This window comes from Phacochoerus africanus, chromosome 14 (assembly GCF_016906955.1).
Source record: "Phacochoerus africanus isolate WHEZ1 chromosome 14, ROS_Pafr_v1, whole genome shotgun sequence".
Lineage (NCBI taxonomy): Eukaryota > Metazoa > Chordata > Mammalia > Artiodactyla > Suidae > Phacochoerus > Phacochoerus africanus.
Window position 1 is genome coordinate 23788349 of NC_062557.1, and position 23161 is coordinate 23811509.

The following is a 23161-nucleotide window of genomic DNA, read 5'->3' on the forward strand; positions in this document are numbered from 1 at the left end:
ATTCTAAATCCACTGAGCAAGGCCAGGAACCAAACCCACATTCTCATAGAGATAACATTGGGCCCTTAACCCAATGAGCCAAGATGAGAACTCCTGTTTTGTTTTGTTTTTTGTTTTTGTCTTTTTAGGGCTACACCCGCAGCATGGAAGTTCCCAGGCTAGGGCTCGAATCAGAGCTGCAGCTGCCAGCCTACACCACGGCCACAGCAACACCAGATTCGAGCAAGATCACATCTCATGACAACGCTGATCCTTAACCCATTGAGCAAGGCCAGGGATCGAACCTGTGTCCTCATGGATTCCAGTCAGATTCATTACCGCTGAGCCACAACAGGAAGTCCCAGCCCCCCTTTTAAATTGGCTGCACTAGAGGCATATGGAAGTTCCCAGGCCAGAGACTGAATCTGAGCCACAGCTGCTCCCTATGCCACAGATGTGGCAGTGCCAGATCCTTTAACCCACTTTGCGAGGCTGAGGATCAAACCCACACCTCTGTAGCAATCGGTGCCACCGCAGTTGGATTCTTAACCCACTGCACAAAGCAGAAACGCCAACACTTCTCTTTTTAGTTGAGACACAGCTGATGTGCGGTATTATAAGTTTCAAGTGTACACCACAGTGATTCACAGCTGTGAAAGGTTATGTTCCATTTACAGTCATCATAACCTGCTGCAAACCCTGAAGTGTGATTGTCAGATCCGTTCACGAGTTGGTCTGGTCTCATCTGATCGGCCCTTTCTCTTCCCGAGCTGCAGCCACTTCAGCAAACACTACATGCTCCCCTTCTTCTAATCAGGGGTCTGCAAACCACGGCCAACAACTTGTTTTCCTGTGGCTCTTGAGCTAAATGTTTTTACATTTTTAAAGGATTGTGAGGAAAAACAAGGATGAGGAGTTCCCGTGGTGGCTCAGTGGATTAAGAACCCAACTAGTATCCATGAGGACATGGGTTCGACCCCTGGTCCCCACTCAATGGGTTAAGGATCTGGCGTTGCCGTGAACTGTGGTGTAGGCCGGCAGATGTGGCTCAGATCCCGTGTTGCTGTGGCTGTGGTGTAGGCCGGCAGCTGCAGCTCCAATTCAGCCCCTAGCCTGGGAACCTCCATATGCCATGGGTGCAGCCTTAAAAAGAAAGAGAGAGAGACAGACAGAAAGAAGGAAGGAAGGAAGGAAAAAGAAAGAAAGAAAGAAAGAAAGAAAGAAAGACAGACAGACAGACAGACAGACAGGAAGGAGGGAAGGAAGAAAGAAAAGAACGGACAGAGGAAGGAAGGAAAGAAAAACGAGAAGGAAGCGAAGAAGGAGGAGGAGTGTTTGCAAAAGACCGCGTGGTAACCAAAGCCTGCAATACTTGCCACCTGGCCCTTTCCAGAGAAGGCGTGGTGACTGCTGGCAAAGCTCCGGGCCCCCGCCTTCCCCCAGGCCGTTCCTTCTGCCTGGAGTGCCCTTTCCTGGCTTTCACTGGCTTTTTGTGAACTTGACTCATCCTCGAGGCCCAAAACTCTGTCAGCCTCCAGCCTCTGCCTCCAGGCTCCCAGGCCATGAACACATCCACCTGCTGGGCGGCAGCTGGGGCGATGCCCATCCTCGGGCTGGCCTTCAGAGGCAAGTCCTGTCTTGTCCACTGTGGTGCCCTGGTCCAGTGCTGGGCACATCACAGAGCACAATGACACAACAGACACACGCACCACAGTGGCCCCCCTTCCACAGACTCACCTCGTCCTGCAGGTTGATGTCACCGGGGCCACGGTTGAGCTGCTCCTGCAGGCTGGACACCACTGCATTATTGCCTGGCACTCGGTAAATGCCCGTAGACTCCAGCCCCCGTGCCTCCACGATACGACAGCACGCAGCCACGATCAGGGGGACACGCTGGGGACACAGCAAGGCTGGGGTGTTAGGGAGGGTAAAAACAGCTTTCTCGGGAGAAAATAATTTGCATGCGATATGACCAATAAGGGGTTAACAGCCAACATACACAAAGATCTCCTACAACCCAACATCAGAAATACAGACAACCCGATTGAAAAATGAGCGGAAGAAGTGAATAGACTTTTTCCCTAGGAGGAAACGCAGGCGGCCAACAGGCACATGGAGAGCTGCTCAATATCACTAATCACCACGGCATACAAATCAAAACCATAACGAGCAAGTTTCCTTGTGGCACAGGGGTTAAGGATTTGCCTTGCTGCAGCTGTGGTGCAGGTTGCAACTGCAGTGCAGGTCACAACTGCGGCGAGGGTTCAATCCCTGACGCAGGGAACTTCCACGTGCTGCCCATGTGGCCAAAAAACAAACAAAAAAAACATAATGAGATACCACCTCACACCTGTCAGAATGGCTATCATCAAAAAGACCACAAAAAGCAAGTGTTGGCGAGGATGTGGACAAAACAGAACCCTCATACACTGCTGGTGGGAAGGTAAATTGGCACAGCCACTGTGGAAAACAGTATGGAGGTTTCTCAAAAAACAGACTAGAGCTATCATCCAACCCAGCAATTCCACTTCTGTGTATGTATCTGAGAAAACCAGAAACACCATTTCAAAAAGATACATGCGCCCCAATGTTCATAGCAGCATTATTTATGGTTGCCAAGATATGAAAGCAAACTAAGCGCCCATTAACAGATGAATGGATAAAGATGTGGTGTATAGACAATGGAATAGTACTTGGTCATGAAAAAGAATAAACTTTCGCCATTTGTAGCAACATGGATGCACTTGAAGGGCATTATGCTAAGTGAAATAAGTCGGAGAAAGACAAATACTGTGTGATATCACTTACATGTGAAATCTAAAAAAATAAAACAAACTAGTTAATATAACAAAAAAAGAGTTCCCGTTGTGGCACAGGGGTTAATGAATCCGACTAAGAACCACGAGGTTGCAGGTTCGATCCCTGGCCTTGCTCAGTGGGTTAAGGATCTGGCATTGCTGTGAGCTGTGGTGTAGGTTGCAGATGCTCTGGTGGCTCTGGCGTAGGCCGGTGGCTACAGCTCCGATTTGACCCCTAGCCTGGGAACCTCCATATGCTGCGGGAGTGGCCCTAGAAAAGGCAAAAAGGCAAAAAAAAAGAAAAAAGAAAAAAAAAGAAACAGACTCACAGATCTAGAGAACAAACTAGCTGTTACCAGTGGGGAGAGGGAAGCGGGGAGGGGCAATACAGGGGAGGGGAGTAAGGGGTATAAACTATTAGGTATAAAACAAGCTATAAGAATATACTGTACAGGAGCTTCCACTATGATGCAACAGAACTGGTGGCATAATGGAATTCACCAATTCCATTATTTCCGGAGCCCTGAGATGCAGGTTCAATCCCCTGCCCAGCAGAGTGGGTTCAGAACCTGGCACTGCCGCAGCTGACACCATAGGCTGCAACTGCAGCTCAGATCTGATCCCTGGCCCGGGAACTACATATGCTGGGGAGGGGCAGCCAAAAATACATTTATATATAGTACAACACAGGAAACAGACAATATTTTTTAAAGACTATGGAGTAGCATAACTTTTTTTTATCTTTCTAGGGCCACATCTGTGGCATATGGAGGTTCCCAGGCTAGGGGTCCAATCGGAGCTACAGCTGCCGGCCTACACCACAGGCACAGCAACACAGGATCTGAGCCGTGTCTGCGACCTACATCACAGCTCATGGCGGCGTGGGATCCCTGACCCACTGAGCAAAGCCAGGATTTAACCCACATCCTCATGGATACTAGTTGGGTTCACTTCCGCTGAGCCACGACGGGAACTCCTATAGAGTTATAACCTTTAACAATTGTGAATCATTGTACTGAATACCTGCAACTGATACAATATTGTACAGCAACTATATATGCTTCAACATATGAAAAAAAAAAAAGCCAACATTCTCCACCAATGGGCCAGAGGAGGTGGGGAGGGCAAGCTAGGAGCAGTGCAAGGGCAGAAGCCAAGGGCACGGGTACAAAGGCCTTCGCCACCTCCAGTCTGGGGGCTGGAAATAGCACGAAAGCCTGGCCATAGTCTGAGGAGCACCAGCTGGGCGTCAGGGATTCTGGGCTCTGTCTCAGTTCTGCGGCTCCCTCCCTGGGCCGTGTGCCCAACTGTGACGGCAAAACGAGGTGCAGAGCGGGTTCCAAAGTGCCTCGCTGCCTCGTTCACCCCACTTCCCTGGCTCTGGAGTGTGCTGGAACCCACCTGGTTCTCCGTGGCTGGTTGGCACTCCTCCAGCCGGACCCCAAATGCCCTGGGCACTGCCTTCTTATTCTTCTTGATGATATTGATGCCCCAGGGGGCTTTGGGGGTGGCGGCACTGTCATCTGGGGTTGGGAGAGGCAGAGAGAGCCGGGGTGAGCTGGGGGCCCTGGGAGGGGCAGCAGCCGCACTTGCTCACACACACCCCCCCTTCGCATTCACACACTGGACACACGGGGACCCTGTGAGAGAAGCAACTGGGATGCTGAGGGCTGATGGGAAATTACATCCCAACAGAGAAGGCCAAAGAGGGGAGGGTATTTACCCTGGAGAAAAGAGGCCTCAGAGTAAAGTCAGGACTTCTGTGTGGCCCCAAAGAAGTGGCTTCAGAGTAAAGTCAGGACTTCTGTGTGGCCCCCTGTTTAACAAGGTGGTGGCCATAGATTCTAGTTCAACCAAAGGAAGAACATTCTAAGAGCCAAACGTGTGCGACGATGGGAGTTCCTGTTGTGACTCAGCGGGACCAGTATCCATGAGGACACAGGCTATAGCTCTGACTCAACCCCTAGCCTGGGAACTTCCATATACTATGGGTATGGCCCTAAAAAAAGGCAAAAAAATTGTGTGAAGATGAAAAAGGCTGCCTGCAGAGAGGATGAGCTTCCTTCTCCCGAAGGGGCACAAGCAGAGACTGAAGGACCACCCGGATGTCACAGAAAGAAAGACATCAAGTTCCAGACCCTTCCACCCCTGAGGCTCAGAGAGCCCCCAGACCCTCACAGGTGTACACACACAGACAGACACACAAGGATAACCGAGATGCACAGCCACAGACCCACACACAGCCCAACACACACACACACACACACACGCCCTCTGCTCCCATGTAGACCCACAGGCTGACCCCCACCCTCCTACATGCATGCGTGCACGCCACCCCCTCAGCAGCCGCCTTCCTACCCTTGCTCCCTGCAGGCTGGTCCTGAGTCCTGAGGCCTCGTGCCGTACTCTGTTTGAGGAACTCAGACTTGAGGCCCCCCAGGCCACGAGAGCCTTTTGGGGAGGCATCAGCTTTGGGCCCAGAGCTATGGCTGTGTAGGAAGAGGGGAGAGGAGAGGTCTTCATGGGGGGGTGACCAGCATGCCCCCTGCCCTGGCCTCCCACCACTTCAGACCTCCCCTCCAGCCCTGAGGCCACCCCTGCATGCCCTTCGGGGGACTGGAGGCCTTAACGCCCCTGCCACCCTCCCGGCCTCCAGCAGAGGGCAATTCGGGGGTGGCCCTCCGGCCTGGAGGTGGGCCAGGAAGATGACCTCTGCCCAGGGTGTCCCCCACCCCACGGCCAGGGCTGCTCCATGAAGGCTGGGCCTCACCTCACTTTGCGGTAATCATTAAGCTTCTTGCTGATCAGAGCTTGGTTGGCACAGCCGGGGTCCTGGAGGAGAAGGGAAGAGAAAGCAGACCTCATCAGTGCCTATGGCCAGCCCACCTAGGGCTTCTCCCTGGCCCCTGCCTCGACCTCGCCTCCCCTCTCCTCCATCCGCCAGCTGGAGGATACAGCCCCTGGAGGAAGAAACACCAGGGCTGGACTCCCGAGCAACCCCTCACCAGCTGTGTGACCTTGGGTAATCCGCTTAGCCTCTCTGAGCCTCAGTCTCCTGGGCAGTAACAGGGGGAGATAACATGGCAACCTCAGGGCTGGGCTGCAGAATTCTGCACACAGCACTGATGGTGGTCCTGGCAAGGGACAGATGAGGTACCCAAGACGGGCAGCTCTTGCAATAATGAAGGTGACTTGGGACCTCCCCGGCCCTGATCGTGCCCTGTTGGAGACAGCACAGCCAGTCCCCCTAGAAAAGGGCTCCAGGTGCCAGGTACTTTCAGCCTGGCAGTGAGGAGAAACAATGTACTGGGGGGCAGGGCCTGGCTCAATGAGACCTCGTGTCCTCAGCATGCCCTAGCACCCCTGTCCCCGTGGCCAGAGCAGGTGCACGTCTGGACCAGGGCCCAAGCCCACCATCCTCTTGGTGGAGACCAGTCCCCAAGCTCAAGACCCCTACATAACTCTGTGCAGGTGTGTGAAAGTACCTTTGTGGGGGGCACCTGGCAGAGGGGGTGAGCAGAGGCAGAAACCCCAGCCCAGGCCCCTGGTGTGCAGCTGTGGCTGCCCAGGAGGGGGCGCCACTGAAAAATTCTCCTGAAGTCCCTGCCAAAGCCCTTGGCTCAGCCCCGGCTGCCGGCTGCCAAAGGCCAATCCTCTTGGCCTGCTCCCAAGGTCAATGTGTTTGTGCCCCTGCAGACAGGCCAGCTCTGTCAGAGGCGCCAGCCACGGTTCTGGCCCGGGGGCACCTCATTCTGTAATACGCTGCACAGGAGACCCCTGACTCTGGAACCTCCAGCAAGAAGAGCCTGAGCTTGGCCTGGAGCTGACCTCTGGGCCAGAGCCTGCCCAAGGCAGACATAACAACATGAGAATAATAATTATCATTCCCCCAGCTATTCTGGTTACTGCCAGTCATGAAACCCTGAGGATGCCAAGTCCTCTGTGAGCCACTGTTCCACGCATCCTCCCTTCACACCAAACCCTAGGTGGGCACGGTTGTCCAGTGTCCCCCGGTTACCCCATCTCACACAATATGGGACTGAGGCTCAGAGCAGCGAAGGGAGAAGCCCGGCAGGTGAGGGGCGCCCGGGGCCTGCGCCCGCCCTCCCCGGCCCGGCTGGGGCCGGCCCGGCCCTCACCTCGCCCTCGGCCCTGCTGTTCTCCCGGATCGCTCTGATCCAGCCCAGCATGTCATCCCGGTCCTCAGCCTGAAAGAGATATTCACAGAAGTCAGCGGTGGTCAGCCGGAACACGTGCCTCCTCTTGGTCTCGCTGTAGGAGATGTCCACCAGGCAGGAGCCGATGCAGACGGGCGCCGCCTCGTCCTCACCTGCGACGGCCGCCGCCGCCCCCGCCGCCGCCGCCGGCCCGGGCTCCCGCCGCTCCTTGCTCAGCGAGAGGGAGCGCGCCCGCAGCGCGGCGTACACCCGCTTCCACTGGCGCAGGCCGCCGCCCGCTTTCTGCAGGGAGACAGGGGAGAGGGGAGAGAGGGGAGGGGAGGGGTGAGAGGCCAGGCCTGCCCTCCCCGCCCCCAGGGCCCCACGGGGGGCCTAAGAAGCTGCCGACAGGGGACAGCAGTGGGGACCCCACCCATTGCCCGCCAGGAGCCCCCTGCTCCACTCCTGCAGGCACCTGGGGCAGCCTCCACGGTCCCCCCAGTCTCTCAGCCCTCACCTGCCTGGACACCTCTACCCGGTGCTCTCGGTGCCCCCAGAGGGTCCCCAACCTTCTCTGTAAATGCTAGCTAGCATATTGAGGAGTTCCCCAGTTGAAGATTAAGGATCTGGCTTTGTCACCACGGCAGACTGGATCCTTGCTGTAGCACAGGTTTGATCCCTGGCCTGAGAACTTCCACATGCCACAGTCACAGCCAGATAAATAAATAAATAAATAAATAAATAAATAAATAAATAAATAAAATGCTAACATATTTAAATGCTGACATCGATACTCCTCTGGGGTCGGCAATGCCCCAGAGAACCGGCAGGGGGGGCTCCAAAGGGCAAACAGCCCCCCACCCTACCACCACCATCACCAAACATGATCCACCTTACATTAAGTAAAATCCCTCTAAGCCATCACTGGTCCACCTACTTACTGCTCCCCTTCATGGCAAAACTAACCAAGGATTGCCAACCAGGGGTTCCCTTCATGGCGCAGCAAAGGAATCTGACTAGGAACCATGAGGTTGCAGGTTTGATCCCTGGCCTCGCTCAGTGGGTTAAGGATCTGGCGTTGCCGTGAGCTGTGGTGTAGGCCGGTGGCTGCAGCTCTGATTGGACCCCTAGCCTGGAAACATTTATATGTTTCGGGTGCAACCCTAAAAATCAAAAAAATAAAAAAATTGCCAACCACACTTGCTCTCCCCTCTCTCTGGCCTCTCACTCAGGACAACTTAGCAACCCCTTCCCAGGAAGCTGCTCATCAGGGCACCCAGTCCCCATGCTGCTAAAGTCAGTGGTGGCTTCTGGGCCCTTCTCAGTCCTTGGCTCAGCCTCTTGCCTGCAGTCACTCCTTCCCTCTTGGCATCCAGAACCCTATGGTCCTTGGTTTTCCTCCTAATTCCGCTGGCGACTTCCCTGGTTCCCCCCACTCCCAACATCCTCTGCACTAGCGGTTCTCAACTAGGGCGAAGTGCCACCAGGGGATATTTGTCTAGAGACACTTTCGGTTGTTTAGCTGGGGAAGTGCTAAGTGGGGAGAGGGCAAGGAGGCTGCTAAGCATGCCAGATGCCCAGGACAATCCCTCAGCAAAGAGTCATCTGGCCCAAAATGTCAACAGAGCTGAGCTTGAGTCCCTTCCCTGAAAGAGGGGGGAGGTCCAGAACTTTGTCCTGAGCCCCCCTCCCTCTGCATACCTCTCCCACGATGCTGTCCATGCCTGTGGCTTTGAAGCCTGTCTGTCTGCTGATGGTGATGCCCAGATATACCCCCGGCCCAGCCTCTCTGGTACCTCCCACTGTTTGCTCAGTGTCCCCACCTGCCTGTCCCACGGGCACTGCAGATGCTCTTTGCTCACCATGTGGCACTTGACTTTCCCCATCAGACCTGTTCTCCACCCCACCCTTATCTTTTCCAGCTCGATACATCCACCCAGTTGAACGGGAACCTGGGAGTTTCCCTTGACTCCTCTCTGTTCCTCATCCTAGACATGCAATCCATCAGGAAGCCGCAACTGCTCTGCTCCCAAAATATTGCTTGACTCCCTCTTTCCTGCCACCATCTTGTCCGCACCATCAGCACCTCTTGCCTGGATAACTGCACAAACCTCCCCAGGTTCCACTCTCCCGTCTGCAAGCCATTCTCCATGCAGCGGCTGCAGCAAGCATTTGAAAATGCATACAAGGCATTCCCGTCATGGATCATCAGAAATGAATCTGACTAGCATCCATGAGGACGCAGGTTCGATCCCTGGCTTCGCCCAGTGGGTTAAGGATCAGCATTGCCATGAGCAGTGATGTAGGTGGCAGACGAGACTCAGATCCTATGTTGCTGTGGCTGTGGCGTAGGCGGCAGCTACAGCTCCAATTCAACCCCTAGCCTAGGAACTGCCACATGCCATGAGAACAGCCCTAAAAAGACAAAAAAGAGAGAGAGAGAGAGAAATATCCACGAGATTCTGTCTCTCTCCGGCTTAGCACCTCTCATGGCTTCCCACTACCCCTGGAATCAAATCTAGGGTCTTTTTTGATCGGGTCCCTCCCTCTCCTAACCACCTTCTCTCCCTCTTTCTCACAATGGTGAGCGAGCCACAGGGAGCTTTGCCAGTGAATGAGCCAAGCCCTTCCTCTCCCCGGGGTCTTCACATTTGCTGTGCCTTCTGCCCAGAGCCCCTGCTCTCGCTTCTTCATGTGGCTGCCTTCTTCTCACCCTTAAGGTTTGAGCTCAAGTGTCATCAACGTCACCTCCTGGAGTTCTCGTTGTGGCTCAGCAGGTTATGAACCCAACTAGTATCCATGAGGACGAGGGTTCGATCCCTGGCCTCACCCAGTGGGTTAAGGATCCAGCATTGCTGTGAGCTGTGCTGTAGGTCATATATACGGCTTGGATCCCACATTGCTGTGGCTGTGGTGTAGGCCGGCAGCTACAGCTATGATTTGACCCCTAGCCTGGGAACTTCCATATGCCCCAGGTGTGGCCCTAAAAAACAAAACATAAAAATAAAATTAAAATTAAATAATTTTTTTTTCTTTTTGTCTTTTTGCCTTTCCTTGAGCCGATCCCGCAGCCCATGGAGGTTCCCATGCTAGGCGTCTAATCGGAGCTGTAGCCACCAGCCTACACCAGAGCCACAGCAACGCAGGATCTGAGCCATGTCTGTGACCTACACCACAGCTCATGGCAACGCCAGATCCTTAACCCACTGAGCAAAGCCAGGGATCGAACCTGAAACCTCATGGTTCCCAGTTGGATTCGTTAACCACTGCACCACGACAGGAATTCCAATAAAAATTTTTTTAATTGAAAAAAAAATCACCTCCTCAGCAAGGCCGTCTCTAAGCACTTTTCCCCGTCACGGCAGCTCCCCCCTTCCTCCCAGCTTAAAGGCAACCGCATCACCCTGTTCATCTTCCCTGAGTGCTCACTGCAATCTCGGGGTCCTGGCTGTAGGAGGCTTTCTCCAGTAGGTAGAAAATTCCTGGGGCAGGGAGCTCGACTGCCCTCTCAGCTCCATACTCCAGAGCCTGGAGCCATGCTGGTTCACGTATCAATATTCACTCATCAATATTTACTGAATCAATGAGTCAATCATCCTTGGAGCACCCTGCAGGATCTTCCCCATCAAAGTCGGGGCTCCTTTCTTCAGGCTCATGGCCCCCTTCCCATGCCACACCCAGCAGGAGCCTCTGTTCTCAAAGCCAATCAGATGAGGAAACTTCAGGGCTGGCAGGTGAACACGCCAGGTCTGGCCATGAACCTTTGCCCATCACCTTAGATCTGCTGGACACAGGACAAGGACATTCAGAGCAGGAGACAGCTTAGTGTCAGCCTGAGGTGGTGACGAGGGTGCTACTTTGAGACTGAACCAGCGAGGTGACCTTGGACAAGTCAGGCCTCCTCCCCGACCACCTCACTAAGCCCTACTGGTAAAACAGGTGATCGAGGTCACATCCAGCTCAAAGGCTGGGTCTGTGGCTGCAGGGACGTGTCACACCCACCCAGCCCGTCCTCTGCCTGACAGTCAGTGGTCTCTGAAAGAGGCTGGGGGCTGGAGGGTGGAGGAGGCTGGACTCGCTGGAGCAGACATCTGGCTGGTGATCAGGACCCTGGACAGACCCAGGGCCTGAGGCTGACCTGAGGCTCCATCTCCTGACTCCCTGGCCACAAGGGACTAGGATGGGAGTGGAAGGTCTTCTCCTCTCCTTGCCCAGGACACTGTGGCTGGGCTGCCACAGGCTGCCCAGAGCTGGGGGACAGGCTACAAGGCAGGCAGGAGTCAGGAGTTCTCCCCAGGCCCTCGGAGGGGCTCAAGCCTTGTGTTGGAAGGGTCTGTCCACACCTGGCTCCTCCTCCCTGGTCTCCATCCCACACTTCCTCCCGAGGCCTAGCTGTGTCCCCACACCCATGGCTGCAGGTGCGTCTGCACTGATGGAAAAATGCCCTCCTCAGGTGGGCCTCCCTTGGAGCCTCTGTCGCCAGGACACCTCCACCGGGATGAGTCCCAGGGGCCTCAGACTCCACAAGGCCCCCAAGGAACCTCTTGGCTTCCTCTCTCCAAACCTGCCCCTCCAGTGCCCTGTGGCTCAGGGGAGGGTCCCATCATTCACCGACCCCACAGCCCAAGCTGGGACCCCAGGAACCAGCACTGCCTCCTCCACCCTCCCTCATGGCCCAGCCATCAGCGAGCCCAGGCTTGCCCTCCCCTTAAATCTCGCTAAATTGTCCCCTCCTCTGGAGCTCCCATGCCACAACCTGATCAGGCCCCACCTGCCTGGCTCACCTGGACAACAGCAATGGCACCGTCTCCTCCTCTCACAGATGTAACAGTGCCCTCCTGGGCTCACCTCCCACCCCTGAGACTTTAAATCCCCTCAAAGGCTTAGCCTGAGTGATGGGGCTGCTCGGCCGCCCGATTCCTCACCTCGCTTTTGTCTCCTGCCCCTGGCTCCCAGCTGCCCAGCACCCACTCCCACCTTTCTCCCAGACTGCCCTCCCTCCCTGCTCTGTGGATCCCCACACGCCCTTCCAGACACCCCCCCACCCTGCTGAGGTCAGGGTCATATGCTCCCCTGAACTCCCCCATCATAACTGGTAACTGTTTTGTAAGATGTGCTTTCTCTGCTCAGCATGAACCCCAGCTGGGCAGGACTGGCCTGGCTCCCTCACCACTGAATCCCTGCAACCTCAGTGGAGAACTGGAGCCAGGCAGGCCATTGGTCACTATCCGCGGGCTGGACGAGGGCACAGACGGGCACAAACCCTGCCTGGATTCCACACCCCACTTCACCCTCACGCCGGCCCCATCTTAACAGATCAGAAAAGTGAGGCTTAGAAGTTAAGGGGGTGGAGCTCCCGCTGTGGTGCCAGGGGATCAGCAGCATTTTGGAAGCGCTGGCACTCAGGTTCGATTCCCAGCCCAGCACAGTGGGTTAAGGATCTGGCGTTGCTGTAGCCTCGGCTTAGGTCGCGACTGCAGCTCGGATCTGATCCCTGGTCCAGGAACTCCATATGCCGCAGGGTGGCCAAATATGAAAAAAATAAAGAAACGGAGAAAGAAAGAAAGAGAAAGAGAAAAGAGAAAAAAGAAGTCAAGGGGGTTGCCCAAAGCCTTATCCTTGATAAGTGGCTGGGCAGACAATCCAAGTCTGTCTGACTTTAAAGCTTATGTTCTTTCCAGGTCCAAGACCCCTGTAAGGCAGGGTAGAAAATTCAAATAAGAGAGATAAGCAGAAGAGCAGCTCCCTGGGGTCAGGCACCGGGTGGACTCTTTTGCTGAGATGGCATTTAATCCTGAGCCCGGGAGTGTGATGCAGGGTTATGATTAGCTCCATTTACAGACGAGGAAACTGAGTCATAGACAGGCGAGCCGCCCGAGCTCCCTGGAGTCATGGCACAGACAAGAGCCCAGCCCAGGCTCACGGTAACTGCTCTGCTCTGCTTTGCCTGGGCTGCTGGGAGGGACGGCGGCAGCCGGGCTCCCTCCTCCCCACTCTTCCGCAGCCCAGGGCGCTGTCTAGACCCGGGGGTTCATACTCCGTGGGCCCAGGGGGCCCCGCCTTCTCCCCTTGGGATGCTGCTAATCTCCCTGCCCCACCCGAGCCCCCTTCATCTCTCATCTGCATCTTTGTGGCCGCCCTTAGATGGTCTTCTGGCCTCACTCTCGCCCTCTCTAATTCACTCATAATGAAGCTAATGGAAAAGGCTTCAGGGGCTTTTAGTTGCCCTTGGCAGAATGACTGGAACCTTGGAGTTCCCTGGTGGTCAAGTGGTTAAGAACCTGCAGCTGTCAACTGCTGTCGCTCAGGTTCGATCCCTGGCCCAGGAACTTCCTCAAAAAAGACTAAAACCTTTTCTGGCCTTGAAAAAGGCTGACCTCTGCTTTCTTTAGGGGCCTCAGCCCCCGCTAAAAGAATCACCCTGGCCTTGCTCTCTCATTGTCCATGAGCCCCAGTGGTCATGCTGGGAGTGATCTGCCAGCCAGGGATCAGCCATGGGATGGCGCCGTCAGAATTCCAAGCGCAACGTCGTCAGATCCAGCCCAGAGCAAAGACCGCCTCTCTAGTTAATTCTTTTTCATCCGTTCTTTAGGTCCCCCAGGAAGTTGCTTCCAGCATCTAACCTCTGGCCCTCATGCTGCCACCTCAGCTGGTTCTCCTCAGCTCCAGAGGCTGTGGGGTGGGCGAAGGAAAATCTGGAGAATTCTGCTGGAGCCAGCTTCCGTCCACCTCCAGCTCATTCCTCCAGCCATCTTACCTTCCCCTTCTTGGTGAGGACCTGCTTATAATACAACCAGCCTTCTCTCCTGATATCGCTGAAGGGGGCATCTGAGAGGTCAGAGGTGGAGTGTCGCTTGGAAGGAGCGTCAGCATCTTCGGAAGTGCCCCAGCTGTCCAAGGACTGCAGAGAGACAACAGAGGGCAATTTAGGGTGGCTCCCACAGTGCCAGCATCTCAGAAACCCCATGGACCACTTGCAGACACACGGGCCTGGCGTGTGCCTTTGCCACGGGGCTCTGCTGTGCTGTGTGGCCTCCTGGGCCTTGCTTGCCCTCTCTGAATCACTTGTGTTGAGGTCATGAGATGTATGTGATGGGGAAGCCAGAAAGGAGGAAAGGCTGTGACCTGCAGGCCACATGCCTCACGTGTCACTTTAGAGACTTGGAGGAATTAAGGAAACAGAGGAAGTGATTGTGCCTGCACGGAGTTACACCAACACGGGAAGTGGGAACATCAACAAAGCCCGAGTCGGTGGAGCAGGGAGTCATGTCCACAAGGAGTTAAACAGAGGAAGTGATCGTATCAGCAGGACTGCAGCAGTAGAGGTGACAGGTCAGGGGAGAGTTAAGTAAGCAGAGGAAGTGATGAGGAATAAGCCAGGTGACAGTGTCATCAGGGGTTAAATGAACCAAAGATACTGAGGGTTTGACATCAAGATGCCTTTTCCAGCCCGTCCAATAATCAGAACCGATCCCGTGTCTCCCCAGGTCCTGAGGCTAGAAGCTTGGGCCTCTCCATCACTCTCAACCCTGGCCCCTCCCTTTCCAGGGCATCCCCAGTCCCCTGAAGACACGATGCAAATACTCCCCAGTGAGGGCCCTGTCCAGGTACTCAGAGGGGTCAGGCAGTGAACAAACAAATGAAATCCCTGCCCTTATGGAGCTTACATTCTATTTTTTTGGGGGGGTGTCTTTTTAGGGCCACACCCGCGGCATATGGAGGTTCCCAGGCTAGGGGTCGAATCGGAGCTGTGGCCGCCAGCCTACACCACAGCCACAACAATGTAGGATCTGAGTCTCGTCTGTGACTTACACCACAGCTCACGGCAACGCCAGATCCTTAACCCACTGAGGGAGGCCAGGGATCAAACCCGTGTCTTCATAGATGCTAGTCGGGTTCGCTAACCGATGAGCCACAATGGGAGCTCCAGGGCTTATGTTCTCGTGGGGAGACACGTAAGAAAGGAAATGGATACATACGTTGCATAATACGAGAAGTGCAAGGCGAAAGCAAAGTGGTGACGGGGGCATGTGGGGTATGTGGAACTGAGGTATATGCAACGACTAGTCAACAGGGACCTGCTGTGCAGCACAGAGAACGCTACCCAGTATTCTGTGATCATCTATGTGAGAAAAGAATCCCAGAGAGAATGGATGTGTGTATGTGTGTGATTGGGTCACTTTGTTGTACAGCAGAAATTAACAATATAGTTAATTTACAATCTTGTAAATTAACTATATTTCTTTTTTTTTGGTCTTTTTGCCATTTCTTGGGCCGCTCCCGTGGCATATGGAGGTTCCCAGGCTAGGGGTCGAATCGGAGCTGCAGCTGCCAGCCTCTGCCAGAGCCACAGCAATGCGGGATCTGAGCCCCGTCTGCAACCTACACCACAGCTCACAGCAACGCCGGATCCTTAACCCACTGAGCAAGGGCAGGGACCGAACCCTCAACCTCATGGTTCCTAGTCGGATTCGTTAACCACTGCGCCACAACGGGAACTCCCCAATTAACTATATTTCAATAAAACATTAAAAAAAAGAAGAAGAAGTAGGAGTTCCCGTTGTGGCTCAGCAGAAATGAGCCTGACTAGTATCCATGAGGACGCAGGTTCGATCCCTGGCCTCACTCAGTGGGTTAAGGATCTGGTGTTGCTGGAAGCTGTGGTGTAGGTCACAGATGTGGCCCGGATCCCTCGTTGCTATGGCAGTGGAATAGGCCGGCAGCTGTAGCTCTGATTCGACTCCTAGCCTGGGAACCTCCATGTGCCCAGGATGCAGCTCCTAAAAAAAACAAAAAGGGGGAAAAAAAAAAAGAAGTAGGGAGTTCCCGTCGTGGCTCAGTGGTTAAGGAATCTGACTAGGAACCATGAGGTTGCGGGTTCGATCCCTGGCCTTGCTCAGTGGGTTAAGGATCCAGCGTTGCCATGAGCTGTGGTGTAGGTTGCAGACTTGGCTCAGATCTGGCATTGCTGTGGCTGTGGTGTAGGCCGGCAGCTACAAGCTCCAATTAGACCCCTAGCCTGGGAACCTCCATATGCCACGGGTGCAGCCCTAGAAAAGACAACAAAAAAAAAAGAAGAAGAAGAAGAAATAAAGGCTGAAATTTCAGGGGAGCCCTAAGAAATCTGAAGAAAGTGAAAAAGTGGGTCAGGTGGCTATGGCAGGGGCATGGAAGACGGTGGGGGGCAGAGGCAGGACAGTGCAAAGGCCCTGGGAGGGAGGGCTCGGTGTCTCTAGGTGATGACAGAGCCCGGGGAAGAAGGTGGGTCACCTGGTTGACATTCGGGGAGTGTGGGGATGACCCAAGGGAGGAAGGGGAAGATGAGCTGGAACGGCCCATTTCAGATCATAGAAGTCACAGGCCGCGTCCAAGGCCAAGGCCGGGGCCCCTCCTTAGCTCTCTGACCCCCTTGCCCGCACACACGTACCACTCACCCCATCAGTGAAGAAGCTTCGAAGCATCCGCCGGCTGGGTACGCGGTTCGGCAGGCGCCTGGGGAGTGAGGACCGAGGGTGAGGGGTGCGGGAAGCCCAGCCAGGGCCTCCCCAAGGCCCCAAGGCTCAAAGGCCCTCGGGAGTGGGGGGGGGGGGGGAAGCATGCTGCCCCCATGTGTGGAGGACCCCAGGGCCGGGAGCCCCGCCACGGCCCCCTTGCTCACCGCAGAGCCCGGCCCTCGTCCCGGAAGGTGTTGAGCCCGTCGTCGCAGGACTTGGAGCGCTCCGTGGTGATGGCCAGCAGGTAGGAGGAGCGGCGGCCGGCCTTGATGCTGCCTGCGAAGCCAGGCACAGGGGGTCCCAGGGTCAGCGGGGCAGCAGGCAGGGGGCTTCCCAGGAGCCCTCCCATCCAGGCAGGGCCGGGAGGGGACTCTCCCCCCCGGGGTCCCAGGAGGAGCAGAAGCCAGGCGGAAGAGGCCAGACATCAGGCAGCGGGCCCAGCAGGGACCCAGCAGACCAGGCAGCAAGGGATCGGGGTGGGGCTGGGGTTGCGGGAAGCACTCACTGCAGTCCTGGGAGTAATGGCGGCCGAGGGCAAAGGTGAAGGTTGGGGAGGATGGGCTGGTGCCCAGGACGGGGGCTGAGTTCATGGCACTGGAGACCACAGCAGAAGCAGGGACATGCTTGGCTTGGAGGTCGATGCTGGGGCTGGTGGGCTCGTCTGCGAGAGCAGAGGGAGTGGTGGGTGAAGGCACCAGAAGGCTGAACCTGTCTGCTCCCCCCCAGCCCCACATTCACATCCGAGGAACCACAGTCCTGAGGCTCCAAAAGCCCTCCAAGGCCCTGCAGGGAACCGACCCACCAAACCCACGTGGAGGCTGAGCCCCATCACACTTGAGGGCACCCAGGAGTGGGGTTGGAGCCACCCACCCTAGACCTGGCTCCTGAGGGCCCCACCAGACTGAAGGCTCTCTGAGGCCATGGACTGTGCCTCTCCCATCAGACTGGGAGTTTGTTTTGTTTCGCCTTTTTTTTTTTTTGTCTTTTTGCCATTTCTTGGGCCGCTCCTGCGGCATATGGAGGTTCCCAGGCTAGGGGTCTAATCGGAGCTGTAGCTGCCAGTCTAGCCAGAGTCACAGCAACGCGGAATCTGAGCCGTGTCTGCAACCTACACCACAGCTCACGGCAACGCCGGATCGTTAACCCACTGAGCAAGGGCAGGGATCGAACCCGCAACCTCATGGTTCCTAGTCGGATTCGTTAACCACTGCGCCACGACGGGAACTCCTCGTTTTTTGTCTTTTGTCTTTTGAGGGCTGCACCCACGACATATGGAAGTTCCCAGGCTAGGGGTCTAATGGGAGCTACAGCTGCCAGCCTATGCCAGAGCCACAGCGACGCCGGACCCTCAACCCATCAAGCAAGGCCAAGGATCGAACCCACAACCTCATGGTTCCTAGTGGGATTCATTTCTGCTGCACTGCAACGGGAACTCCTCGGAGCTTCTCTTTTAAATTTTTATTTTATTATTTTATTTTTTTTTGCTTTTTAGGGCCACACCCACAGCACATGGAAGTTCCCAGGCTAGGGGTCTAACCGGAGCTGTAGCCGCTGGCCTACGCCACAGCCACAGCCACGTGGGATCCAAGCTGTGTCTGCGACCTACACCACAGCTCATGGCACTGCCAGATCCTTAACCCCCTGAGCGAGGCCAGGGATGGAACCCGCATCCTCATGGATATTAGTCAGATTCATTTCAGCTGGGCCACAACAGGAACTCCCAGACTGGGAGCTTCTTGAGGTTAAAAGGACCATCTCCCCCATCAGCTGGTGAGTGCCTCGTCTCCGCCTCAGACTGGAAGTCCCCTGAAACTGTAGACTACCTTGTGCCCTCAGATCTGGTGCTAAGACAAAAGGCTGGGCCTGCCCTGTTCGTCTGAGGCTGCCTGGGGGAGGCCAGGGCTGTGCCTCCCCTCCTGGCCAGGCCTCTCCTCCTTCACTCCCTTGGCTGCCCGAGGGTGAGCTCACTACTCTCAGCTCGTTACCATCTCTGGGCTCCCGGCTCCCAGTCCCAAGATCTTGCGCCCCAGCCTTCCTCCCAAGCCCCCAGACCCAGCCCAGCGCATCCTGCTCCCTCACGAGCGCCTCTTATTCAGCAAACTGGAAACTTTTCCTGCCTCACTCCCTCTCTTCCCCAGTTCGGAGTCAGGGCACCACCCTCCAGCGAGGCCAGAAACCCAGGAAGCTCCCACCTCGCCACTCTCTCGTCTCTCCCTTACCCAACATCTCATCTCAAGGCAGCACACTGTCAGTGTTCCCTCTGCTCTCAGAATAAAGCCCAAACCCGCCAGCGACTGACAAGGCCCCTCCAGACCTTCCCCGTGACCTGGAAGGGCATCCCACCTCTCACGCCAGGGTCTTTGCATAGTCTATCCTCTCTTCCTGAATATTCTTCCTCTGATTAACTCTTCAAGTTGTAGCCGAAATCTTCCTCCAAGATTCTCTCCTTGGCCACCACGCCCCAGTCTGGCTGTAGCCCTTCTGTCTCGTAGAGCTGCCTGTATGCCTATCACGCACCCATCCAACTGCACTGTTTTTTTGTTTGTTTGTTTTTCCTTGCTTTTTACGGCTGCACATGTGGCACATGGAGGTTCCCAGGCTAAGGGTCCAGTCGGGACTGCAACTGCCAGCCTACACCACAGCCACAGCAACACGGGATCCGAGCCGCGTCTGCAACCTACACCACAGCTCACGGCAACGCCGGATCCTTAACCCACTGAGTTGAGGCCAGGGATCGAACCCGAATCCTCATGGATAATAGTCGGGTTCATTACTGCTGAGCAGGGATGGGAGCTCCCAACTGGACTGTTCTTGTCTGATTGTCTGTCCCCATGGTTGGACCTCACACTCCAGGAGAGCATGGAGCCTAGCACAGGGCGTGACACAAATCTGGGAGGGATGGAGGGATGGAGGGTGGATGGAAAGAACAAAGGGTGAAAAGAACAAAGAAAGGATAGAAGAAGAAAGAATGGAAGGATGAAAGGAAGGAGGGAGGGAAGCATGGAAGGAAAGGGGGGAAGGAGGGAGGGGGAAGTCAGGGGGATGGAAAGAAGGTTGGAAGGTAAACGAATGGAAGGATGGAGGGAGACAGGAGGATGGATGGATGGATGGACAGATGAACGGACAAAGAAACGAGCTGATCCCATCAGTACCCCACCCAGAATTCCACCCACAGTGGTGGGTGGGTGGAGTACAACCAGGCACAGAAACCCAAGTCTCCCAAGACAGCCACCCGCACTGTCACTCACCAATGAACGGAATGGAAGCCAGAGAGTCTTCGGTAGCGGCCAAAGGGGCCACCTTCCTGCCCAGGCGTTCCCCGCGCCCACCGGCCTCTGGCTCTGGGGACTCGTCACCAAACCCAAGGTTCATCTGTCTTGCGGGGGGCAGCTGGACCTTGCGGCCCGTTGGCGGCTTCTGCCTCAGGACCACTTCGTCACGGCGATCCTCGGCGGGAGGCTCCAGGGCCCGGGGGCTGGGCTCTGGCCGGACGGCCCTCGGTGGTTCAGAGGCCTCCGGTGGGAACGGGGCCGGGGACTGGGCCAGGTTGAAGGTGGGCAGCCCCCCAAAGGGTGAGTCCCGGAAGGACAGTGCATGCAGGAGGCCAGTCCGGCGCTGGAATGATGGGCTGTAGCTCCGGTACCCGATGTACCCGATGTCGTCCAGGCCCTGCAGGCCAGGCGGGGGTGGGGCCTGGGGCCCGGGCAGGTCCCTGGGTGGGCAGGCGGGGGTGCGGGCAGATGGACGCTGGGAAGCCCAGCCGCAGCGCTCCAAGCGGGGTGACACCAGTGCCCCTGGCCCCAGCGCCTCGGCTGAGCGGGTGGCCCGGCTCAGGTAGTCATCCGAGCGAGCGCGGTGCCAGCCCTCCTGGCCCAGCTGGCTCAAGGCACCCTGGGAGGTGGAGCAGGGCCACGGGCGGTGGGCAGTCACATCCTCCAGCCGGTCCTGGGAGGCACTGCGAGCCCGAGGAGGCATGGCAGGGCACCGTCTCTCCCCCGCCCTGCGGGGTACCTGGTTCGACAGCCAGTGTGACAAAGCCTGCTGGCACTCCAGTCTGCTGGGAGGCGCCCGGCTGCCAGGCTCCGGGAAGGCACGAGGCGTCCGGGGCTCCGAAGGGAGGCGGGGGAAGGCACCAGGGCTGGGTCGGGGCTGGCTCATCCCCAAGGAAGGGCTGTCCAGACGGGTGCGGGTGGCAGACGGGATGCGGGGCCCCGGGTCACTCCAGGCAGCAGGACTCCGGGGGTCACTGGGCAGGGCTGAGAGCGGCTCAGGCACCATAGTGGCCCAGGTGGAGACCCGGGCTGGTGGGGCGTAGGTCTTTCGGGGGTAGCAGATCGGGGGTGGCTCTGGGATGCTTCGGGCCTCTCCAGAATATGGCTCGTTCCCCTTCAGGTAGGCGTCCTGGGAGTAGGCCTGGCCGGGGACACAGAGGCAGGTGAGCGGGGCTGAACAGGCCCCAGAGGCAGGGCTGCAGCAGCCCTGGGAAGTCAAGACCCCCCAGAGAAGGGAACCGAAGGGGGGCCCTGAGAGGGGAGGTGAAAGAGAACCGGGAGGGAGACAAAGAAATAAGCAGGCTTTGAGAGTCTTCACACACACACACAGAGTCACACACTCACTCAGGAAAGAGCCAGGAATTTTCTAAGACTTATGACAAGGACTGCCTTTAGCCACAAACATTCCGACATCTGTTTTCTGGGGTCCTCCCCCCACGCTGGCCTCAGCTGCCTCCCTGCTTCCTCATGCCCACCGGTGCCCAAAGCCCCTCGGGCGGAGCTGGGAGACCCCATCAGAGACCAGTCAGGTGGCAGATGACAGGGAAGGAAGCCACCTAAGGGGTGTGACCCAGGTGGGGTGGGCTGGGGTCGGAGGGGGGGGGGCGCAGCTGGGGCCACTCTGGTGAAGAGGGACTTGCCCGCCTCCCGCTCCTCTGGGCCAGGCTTGGGGGAGGGGCTGGGCCCACTGAGGAGCCTTGGGCCACCTTCTGCCACCCCAGGCCTGGAATTTGGCACTGGGAGCTGAGGCTGACGCTGCATTGCTGAGGACTGACAGACCCAGCGCCCAGGCCCGGCCAAAAAAGGAGGCAGCCCCCAGGGACAGCGGCCTTGTGGCCCTGGCCTAGGCTGGCCCTTGATGGGTGGCCTGGGGGGCCTAGCTCAGGGGGAAGTATCACAGAGGGAGGGGAAACCAAACACACATCGCAAGGAGACACAAGAAAATACACACCCAGAGACACACTCACACACACACACAGAAACACAATGAGACAAACACACACAAATAACTACACCTCCAGTCTCAGGCACATCATGTGATGAGGATGCGCTAAACCACACCCCCGTACTCAGCCCCCTTCCGACCCACACGCCCCGGCCAGCGCCACTCACATACCTCTCCCTCCTGCCATCCTGCCGGCTCCCCCGACTCCCCGCATCACGGTGGTGGCGGCAGCATCCCGGCCCCGCCTCCACCCGCCCCCCGCCCTCCGCGAAGCCCCACTGACCCCGGTGCCGGCCCTGGCCTCCGAACCCCTGGTCTGCCCTCCCTCTCTGCGGCTGCCCTCGGCCCCCACCGGCTCTCTCTAGCTGGCGGGAGGAGGAGGGAGGGGTGGATGGGTGTGGAGGGGCCTCGCCGCGTCGGCGGTGGCGTCAGCAGCTGCCGCGGCCCCATTGGCCTCCAGCCTTGGCTCCCAACCACAGGAATGCCTGGGCCCCACCCTCTGGCCAGCCGGGGAGAGGGGGGGCCAGCGCAGGCCCCCAGATGCTGACATCTGGGGCTGTCTGCCCACCCGAGTCGGGGCAGCCCGCGCTCAGGGCTGCAGCCCCACCCTGCCCCCCTCCGGTGGGAGAGAGCGACGCCCTAGGTCCCGCCCTGTCACCCGCCCCCGCCCCAGCGTGCCTCCCTCAGTCTGGGAAAGGGTGTGCAGGCGGGGTCTTTGAGACTTGGGGAGAGCCATCCACCTCTCTGGGGCCCCTCCCTGCCGCCCCCTCCCCAGGAAGGGCCCGGGGATAATGGAGGTCACCAGGGTGGAGGTTCCCAGCAAGGCAGAGTGCCAAGCATGGCACTGTGATTACCAGCAGTTATGAGAGCACATCCAGGGCAGAAGCCAGCCCAGCAGCTCCCAGGGCCTCCCAGGCTTGGCCCTCAGCCCTCTCCTGGGGGGCTGTGACCTTGGGGGCAAGCAAGCTGGCATCTGGCTGGCACTCCTAAGACTAGGGAACTGGGCAGAGAGGACTGCCCTGGGCTCTGGGTCAGAGATGGGGGGGAACAGAGAGAGAGGCCGCACGTGCACGTGTGTGCGTGTGTGTGTATGTGTCTGCCTGTGGGCATGCGCACAGAGGGTGCAGAGTAAACGGGTCCACCTGTGAGTGCACGGCTGCTGCGGGCCACGTCTGTACCTGCACTATGGGCTGAAGGCCGAGTTCTAGGCATTTGCACTGTGCGTCGTGATTGCCTAAGTCTGGGTTGTTGTGACACGGGTGGGCGCGCACGCCCGTGTTGGGATGAGACAGGCTGTGATGTTTGTGGGCATACGTGTTGGGACGACAGGAAGCACTTGGGCTGTCATGAGTGTTTGTGCTGTGGTGAGAAGTTCGAGGGCGTGTGCTGCGACCCACTCGGTGTGGTGTCGTGGGGATCTGAGACGTCAAGGCATGTGTGATGGGCTGTGAGGTTTCATGTGAGGTCCTGGGTGCCTGTGGGCAGTACTGCGGGGTGGTGTGTACCGTGACAAGTG

General features: G+C 57.1%; 1 protein-coding gene across 3 annotated transcripts in view; it reads right to left on the reverse strand.

Moving 5' to 3' along the window:
* The window catches only part of ARHGAP23 (Rho GTPase activating protein 23), a 97815-nt gene that overhangs the window by 28244 nt on the left and 46410 nt on the right, over positions 1–23161 (reverse strand). For 2 of the 3 annotated variants that reach the window (XM_047756931.1, XM_047756932.1), the window contains exons 7-16: positions 19677–20841; positions 16934–17089; positions 16593–16704; positions 16369–16426; positions 13692–13835; positions 6917–7237; positions 5548–5609; positions 5136–5266; positions 4179–4300; positions 1717–1872 (exon numbers count right to left, since the gene is read on the reverse strand). In XM_047756931.1, coding sequence (XP_047612887.1) covers positions 1717–1872; positions 4179–4300; positions 5136–5266; positions 5548–5609; positions 6917–7237; positions 13692–13835; positions 16369–16426; positions 16593–16704; positions 16934–17089; positions 19677–20841 — 2427 coding nt within the window. Of the gene's footprint in view, positions 1–1716; positions 1873–4178; positions 4301–5135; positions 5267–5547; positions 5610–6916; positions 7238–13691; positions 13836–16368; positions 16427–16592; positions 16705–16933; positions 17090–19676; positions 20842–21816; positions 21895–23161 lie in introns of those variants that run through there. The other variant, XM_047756933.1, reaches the window with a different exon arrangement.